This window comes from Amphiprion ocellaris, chromosome 24 (genome assembly GCF_022539595.1).
Source record: "Amphiprion ocellaris isolate individual 3 ecotype Okinawa chromosome 24, ASM2253959v1, whole genome shotgun sequence".
NCBI classification, from domain to species: Eukaryota; Metazoa; Chordata; class Actinopteri; family Pomacentridae; genus Amphiprion; species Amphiprion ocellaris.
The window spans coordinates 20221038-20229734 of record NC_072789.1 but is presented as its reverse complement, the minus strand read 5'-3'; the positions used below and the strand labels follow the sequence as shown (position 1 = coordinate 20229734).

General features: G+C 30.7%; 1 protein-coding gene across 1 annotated transcript; it reads right to left on the bottom strand.

Moving 5' to 3' along the window:
- Window positions 1-2182: 2182 nt before the first annotated feature.
- Window positions 2183-8377, bottom strand: LOC111567750 (tyrosyl-DNA phosphodiesterase 2-like). The gene is made up of 6 exons (XM_055008625.1): window positions 8189-8377; window positions 7986-8117; window positions 7811-7905; window positions 6197-6315; window positions 4631-4801; window positions 2183-2723 (listed from the first exon to the last, which is right to left on the bottom strand). Exons 1-6 carry the CDS (start codon window positions 8245-8247, stop codon window positions 2442-2444), a joined length of 858 nt encoding a protein of 285 aa, XP_054864600.1. The 5' UTR covers window positions 8248-8377; the 3' UTR covers window positions 2183-2441.
- Between the last annotated feature and the right edge of the window lie 320 nt (window positions 8378-8697).

Here is an 8697-nt window from a genome sequence, read left to right as displayed (position 1 = left end):
TCTTCCAGGAGGTGTTTTCTGACTCTCCACTGCCTCTGATGTGGGGATGCATGTGAAGAGTGACATGACATCAGATAAAACCGTGGTTTGATCCTGGGCCAGCTTCGCTACAGTGTGAAACCAGTTGATTTCCACTGAAGCTACCAGACTAATATAAATACTAAGGTAAACACTGATGAAAATGAAGTCCCGACAATCTTAAATAAAACACTTACCAAAATAATCTAAATATTAGAGTGAAGTCTCCACAAAATCATAAAAAACACCAATTTTTCTGACTAAAATAAACATTTAGGTTATTATGTTAATTTACCTGACTGATATAAATGAAAGACAAGATATTACTACTTATAAATAACAAAAACACACCTAGAACAGTTTAGAGTGTTGATGTTTCAGTTTTAGAATCATTAAACCAGTAAATAATTTAAGCATGACACGTCTTAGCGCTACACAATCAATTCTTAAGTGATATTTTTAATGGCATCATCATAAACTACTGAAAGTCTCTGTCAGCTGATTTTCTGTAGTTTGACCACAAGAGAGCAGTGTTGAGTTAGTTAGAGGCGTAACTTGAGAACATTTGCTTGTGCATCTATCATCCAGACTTACCTACAAATAACTGCATCAAATAATAAAAAGATATTTCATCTGATTACAGACATTAAGATTTTTTTAGAGTTAATTTTAGGTCTGTTGACGTTAGACGTTTGTTCCACAGATCATTAAAACTCTCCTTCACACACCTGAACTCTACACCTGTGGTCACTGGATTAATGTCAATAGTTGCTGTTTAATGATGCTGCATAATAACTCCTACAGCATCAATACAGACTGATTAATTCCATCTTCATCCAGACACAATTAGCTGCAGAGCTGCAGCACTTATACCAATTTATTTTAGTCCAGGGGCCAAATACAGGACCAGTAAAATCACAGCATAATAACATTTACTATGCAATATTTCCTTTGTTTTAGTGCAAAAAAGTCCATTCTGAAAATGTTTAAGTTAATGAATTATCTTCTTACAAAACATTATGAACAACCTGAAATTTCTCATGAAAAGTAAATTCAATTTCAGCAATATTATACCTCAGTTTATCATTTACACATTACAACTTACAGATCACACAGTGTCTACAAATGACAGTCAGACGAAAAAAGACAAAACACAAGACAAAATATTAAAAAAACAAGACAAAAGGACAAGAAATGAGACAAACGACACAAAAGAAAACAATAGAGTGACAAAAAATTTGACAGAAAAGTTACAAAGCGACAAAAAGTTACACAAATGACATAAATAAGACAAAAAAAGGACCAAAACCACAAGCGAGACAAAAAGGAAACACAAAATGACAAAAACCTGAGACAAACAAACAAAGACAAACAAAAGAAAGACACAAAATAAGAAAAAGACAAAATATTACAAAAATGAGACAAAAAACAACAAAAGCGAGAAACAAAATGACAAAAAATGAGACAAATGACACAAAACAAGAGACAAAAAATTTGACAAAAAGTCACAAAGTGACAAAATAATGGACAAAAACTAGACAAAAAATGACAAAAGCAAGAAGCAAAACAACAAAAAATAGACAACACAAACGAGACAAAAACACAAAATGACCAAAATAACACAGAAAATGAATAAAGAAAAACATACAATGACAAAAATAAGACAAAAAACACAAGCGAGACAAAAAGGAAACACCAAATGACAAAAAGATGAGAAATGACAAAAATCTGACAAAAACAAGACAAAATTTTACAAAAATGAGACACATAACCATAAAAGCAAGAATCAAAATGACAAAAAATGAGACAAACAACACAAAATAAAACAAAAAAGAGACAAAAATAGACAAAAAGTTACAAAGTGACAGTAAATGGACAAATGACACAAACGGGACAAAATTTGACAAAAGCAAGTAAAAAATAGACAACACAAGCAAGAGAACGGAAACAAATCGACAAAAACAGGAGACAAATAACAAAAGTCAGACAAAAAAAGACAAAAAACAGGACAAAATATTACAAAAATGAGACAAAACCATAAAAGCAAGAATCAAAATGACAAAAAATGAGACAAACGATACAAAACAAAAGAGACAAAAAACGAGGCAAAAATGTTACAAAGTGACAAAAAAAATGGACAAACGACAAAAACGAGAAACAAAACAACAATGAATAGTATTTTATTTTATGATCAAAACAACTTGTCGTGGTCTAGAAATGATTTTAAATTTCTCGTTTTACAAATTTACAGTTTACGACTTCTCCCGATTGGACCCTCTGGAGGGCCGGTTTTGGCCCGCGGGCCACATGTTCGCCCCCCAGCTTTAGACTGTTGCTTTTCAGTGGACATTGGGTGTGTATGATAAAGACGAGAGGTTGTGCATTTTTAAAATTGTTTTAGTAAAAGTACAGGACACTGGTTTCTACTGGACAGAGAAGGTGCAGTAGATCCCCCAGTGGTCGCTGGTGTAGCGGCCACACCGGAGCTTCTCCAGGCCCACCAGAGCCATGCTGTCGGGGTCCAGCCGTGGGAGTCCGTCCTGGGCCGGCCTCCGCAGGTAGAGCCGGTCGAAGCGGAGGCGGCACTTGAAGCGGACGTCCTTGTTGGTGTTGAGCTGAGTGTCCCAGGTGTAGCGGCAGCTCTCCGGCTCTCCCAGCTGCTCCCAGACGTCGCAGACGCTGCTGGGGAGACCCACTCTGGACACCTGGGGGGAAACAGCAGCTGAGCTTTGAATGGACACCCCAAAACAATCACATTTCTGAGCAGTTAACAGCATTTTAAACACTGTCATTTTACAGATTCTCCCCATTTAAATTAAATTACAGTAAAATAGAAACACATTAAAAGTATTAATTGACATCTTGGTTACTATTTTTGAATTTTTTTTAAATAATTTTTTTCTGTTATTTTACTAGTTATCTGTAATTTACACAAAAAAATGTTAATATTATTATGGTTAAATATTACTTTACATTTAGACTACTGTATGTAGACTTGCTTTTCGTTCTTTTTGCATTTTTTTTTACTAGTTATTGTCTGTAACAAAAAAGGGAGAATCTTTTTTTTAAAAAAAAACATTAATAATATTATTAAATTACAGAAAAAAACTGAAAAAAGTATTAATTTACATCTTGGCTACTATTTTTGATTTTTTTATTTTACTAGTTATTATCTGTAATTTAAAAAATGTTATTATTATTATTATTATTATTATTATTATTATTATTATTATTAATAATAATAATAATAATAATAATAATAATAATAATAATAATAATAATGATGATGATGATGATGATGATAATAATAAATATTAATTTAGATTTTGACTTCTATTTTGAGAATTTATTTTCATTATTTTTGCAGGACTTATTTTTACTAGTTATTGTTTGTAATGTAACAAAAAAGGGAGAATCTTTTTTTTAAAAAAAAACATTAATAATATTATTAAATTACAGAAAAAAACTGAAAAAAGTATTAATTTACATCTTGGCTACTATTTTTGATTTTTTTATTTTACTAGTTATTATCTGTAATTTAAAAAATGTTATTATTATTATTATTATTATTATTATTATTATTATTATTATTATTATTAATAATAATGATGATGATGATGATGATGATGATGATGATGATAATAATATTAATTTAGATTTTGACTTCTATTTTGAGAATTTATTTTCATTATTTTTGCAGGACTTATTTTTACTAGTTATTGTTTGTAATGTAACAAAAAAGGGAGAATCTGTTTTGAAAAAATATTAATATTATTGTTATTAAATTACAGGGGAAAAAGAAACAGAAAAATGTATTAATTTACATTTTGACTACTATTTTTAGAATTTAATTTCATTACTTTTGCAGTTTTTTTTTAAATCTAGTTATTGTCTGTAATTTAATTTTTAAAAACAGGGAGAATCTGAACAGTTAATTTTTTAAAATGTTATTATTAAATTACAGAAAAAAAAAAGTTTAATTTACATCTTGGCTGCTATTTTTTTTTAATTTGTACAAAAAAAGGAGAATCTGTTAAAACAATTTATGATTATTTTAATCCTCAACATATATAATTTAATTTCTATTAAAATAATGATAAATACCTGTCAAATAATATTAATTTTGCTGATTTACTATTTTTGGATTAATTTCAATTTTTTTTCCTGTGATTTTATTAGTTATTGTCTGTAATTTAACCAAGCAGGGAAAATCTGCACAATAAGAGTAACTTGTTTTTAAAAATCACAGTAAAAACTGTTAAAAGTGTTTTGCAGTGTACATGTTAATGCAAAGAACTAGAAATTTACAAAATGTGTGATCATCAAATTGTACCATTTTACTGTATTTAAGTAAAAAAAATAGCATTGTTTTTGTAGATATTTGTCAGTATTTTCACAATTCCTTCAAATTTTTGAACGTTACACATTGCACGCATTTTCAATGTGTTTTCCCTTTTTATTTCCTTTTTATTTTTTTACAGTGAAGATCACTCATAGTGCATCAGTAGCTGCTCAGACTCTGTTTTGCTAGCAACAGTTTCAAGTGTTTATTCTGCAGCTTCATGAGGGAAAACACGAGTCCTGTTGCAGATCTGAATGAAATGAAACAAACCTCAGCGTCTCTCAGGTTGGTGTCGCCTCCAAACAGCACGGTGACGTCATCAGGAGCTTCATCCATCCTCTTCATCACCAGTCGCAGCTGCCTCATCCGCTCTCCTGCGTAGTCCTTACAGCTCTCCAAGTGGGACGTCATCAGGCAGAGCTTCTGGCCTCTGAACATCACCTGAGGACGTCAGCAGGTAAGAAAGCACCAGTGAAACACCTTTAAATACCAGTAAACATCCTCTTCTGTGACCTGAAGCAGCGTTTCACTGCTACTGCTGCTGGATGTGGTTTTATTTAGAACTGAACAATTATTCTCCACAAAAAAGTCACCAGATAATTCAGGATTTTGGGAGGGATTTCTCTAATCTTAGCCTTGACGTGAATTTTTTGGATATTTACAGTTGTGTAAATTAGTGAAATTTGTTTTATTGATATTTGAAGCTGATTTAAATACAATAAAACTGTGATTTTCTTTCTGTCATATATTGTAAAAACAAAATTTTTAGTAAATTATAAATGATTTATTGTTTATTTTTTCATAAATTACAGATAATTAGTGAAATTAATTAATTAATTAATCCTTATTCCTGTGATTGTACAGTGTGAGTGTATTAGATATTATTTGTAAATTAACAATACAGACAAAATTTGTAAAATAAGTTAAAAATAGATTTTTAAATAATTTTTGCTGCTAAAAATAGTGAAATTTTTACTGTCAAGACATATTACCATTTAGAATTTTATTCTAAATATGTTTTTAAAATAAAATTTATATAATTTTACAGATTTTCCCTGTTTAGTTTTTTCCAAATAACTAGTGAAATCACAGAGAAAAATATTAATTTACAGGTTGCCTGCCAAAAAAATTTATAAATAATTAAAAAAAAAAAAAAAGTGGGCCAAAAATTTTAAAAAACATAAATTTTTTAAACTTTCAAAATGTAAATTAATGCTTATTCCTGTGATTGTACTGGATATTATCTATAACTTAACAAAAAAAATAGATTTTGTGTTTTTTTCTGACAGAAAATTTACAGAAAATTTTCAGTCAAACAAATTACCATTTAGAAAAAAGTGCAAATTACTGATGTCAACATTATTATTAATATTATTTAAAAATCTATAATATTAATGTTTTTAAAGAAATGAATGTAATTTTACAGATTTTCCCTGTTTTGTTAATTTACAGGTTGACTGAAGAAAGAAAAGGCCAAAATAATAAATCAACATTATGTTTGGTTTTGTTTTTTTTTTAACAGTCTAAATGTAAATTAATACCTGATTTAAGTACAGCAAAAATAGCAAAATTTACCATTTTGATGTCAACATTAATTCCAATTTTTCCTGTCCTTTTTTAAGGTTAACGTGACAGTAGACTCTGCTTTCTGGTAACCTGTCCCATGTCAAAGCAGTTGTAAAATTTAGTTATTATTTTTTTAATTAATTTGATATAAAATCCTGATTTTAAAATCTTAATCTGAAAAGTAATTTGCAGCTAAAACTGAAGTAAACAAGCAAACATGCAGAAAAACTCCACAAACTTTGTGACGCTGAGCCGCTGCTGCACACCAACCTGAGCCAGCAGCAGGTTCCTCATCATGCAAGTGTTCGGATACTGGACTATCTGGCTGTCCAGCAGAGACACCCGAGACTTCTTCAGCAGCATCACGGTGAAATAACCCTCATCACCGCCTGATCAGCAGCAGCCACAGGAAGAGCACAGGTTCAAAACACACAGAGGAGAGGAAATGAGCTCATTATAATGTCAGCCGGTGGATTTATCAGGCAGCAGGTGGACGGTCACTTCTGGAGGTTTATGTGATGGAATTCACTAAATAATGGATTAATAATCAATAGAATACTGTAGGGTTAAAAACTGTAATGAAAAACTATGAAAATAACAGCATTAACTATAAAATTGATATTTTCAGATGATTTAAATGCAGAAAAAACAAGTTTGACTGTTTTTATTGTTAAATTCTATTGTTATTTTACAGATTCTCCCTATTTTGTTAAATTACAGAAAAAAAGAAACACAATAAAACAATTAATTTACAATGTGATTGATATTTTTGAATTTTTTTCCAGTTATTGTACTGGTTATTGTTTGTAATTTACACAAAAAAGGGAGAATCTGAACAGTTTAAATATATTTACCTTTTTTTTTATCCTCAACAAACATAATTTAGTTTTTATTTAAATAAACACAGATATCTGTAAAAACAATATTTTTCCAGATTTTAATACAGTAAAAATAGTGAAAATGTAGTTGTAAAGGTGCGAGAAAAAGTATGTTAATAAACAATAAAATACTGTAACAAAAACTATGAAAATAAAAGCATTAATGATAAAATAATTTTACTATACATAATTTATATAAGCTGATTTAAATGGAGAAGATCAGCGACGTTTTACTGATTTCAAGGTTAAGATCCACACTTAGTTATTTTTTAAGTAGTTTAACAGCATTTTGCTGTTATTTCACAGATTCTCCCTATTTTATTAAATTACAGAAAAATAGAAACAGATTAAAAATATTAATTAACATTTTGTCTACTATTTTTGAACTAATTTTTTAAAAAATCATTTTTTTACTAGTTATTTTATGTAATTTACACAAAAAAGAGAATCTGAACAGTTAAAAAACTATTAATATTATTGTTATCAAATTATAGAGGAAAGAAGCAGAAAAAAGTATTAATTTACATTTTGACTACTATTTTTAGAATTTACTCATTCATTTTTCAGTTATTTTTGCTAGTTATTGTATGTGATTGAACAAAAAAGGGAGAATCTGAACAGTTAATTTTGTTATTAAATTACAGAGAAAAACAGAAAAAATATTTACATTTTGAGAAGTTATTATTATTTCAGTTATTTTTACTAGTTACTGTCTGTGATTGAACAAAAAAGAGAGTCTTTTACAACAGTTTACCATTTTTTTAATCCTCAACATCCATAATTTAGTTTTTTATGTAAATAATGACAAATTCCTGTAAAACAACAATAATTTTGCTGACTTAAATCCAGTAAAAATAGTGAAATTTTGCTGTGTAGTGCTATAAAAGAACAGATTATCATCTATAAGAATTTAAAAAATGAAGTGGGCATTATTTGAAGTCAGTTCTGTGCTATTTTTAATGGTTAACGTGTGAATTAAAACCTGCCATCAGCTTTTTATCCGTACCTTGGATGAATGTGTAGGTGGCGGCCAGACGTTTGTGCAGGAAGCGGATGTAGGGTTGGATCATCTCCTGCAGAAGCACCACATCAGGGGAGTGTCTGCACAACGACAAAGTCAGCGTTTAGTGCTTTACTTTGCATGAATGGACCCTCTAGACTCGTCAGGAGCGTGGACTTACGAGGTCAGGTAGGAGCAGAGACCTCTGGCTCTCTCTGGCTGCTCCTCAGCATCCAGACCGTCCACGTTCCAGGTGATCAGAGACAGTCTGCTGTCAGCTTCCTCTGGTCCACTCCCTGTAGCCTCTGCAGCACTTTCAACAGCCGGTGCAGGATGTTAGGAGTCAGCAATAATGCAGTAGGGAATGTCTGAAGCTTTATTTACCTGTTTCCTCTTTCTTCTCCCTCCTGTGTGGTGGTTTTCTCCTCACAGTCTCCCTCCATGTCTGCTAGAAAGACGTGACAACCTGCAGGATCTAACTTCAGAGCAGCTGAGTCATTTAAAGAGCTTCAGTTTCATTTTCACTGAAACACGTCACATGATGTCACAGTTTCATTTGTGCTAAAAGACTCTGTCAGCGTGACTCCAGCAGCACAGCTAGGAGACAGTCTCTGAAGTGTTTATAAAATATAAAAATTAACTTCAGATTCAGAAAACTTTATTGGTCCCCAGGGGGCAATTAAAAACCTGAATATAGCTGCTTGAAGAGAGGATAGAATTGGAAATTTTGTCGTCTTGAACTAGTTAAAAGCCACACAACAGCAATACATGAAGACATAAAAAACATGTATAAACTGCTTAAAACCAGCATACTTCTTCCAAAAAACTAATTTATCGTGACAGATTTTACATTATCTTTAATCTTAATCAGATTTACTAACTTTACTTTTCAT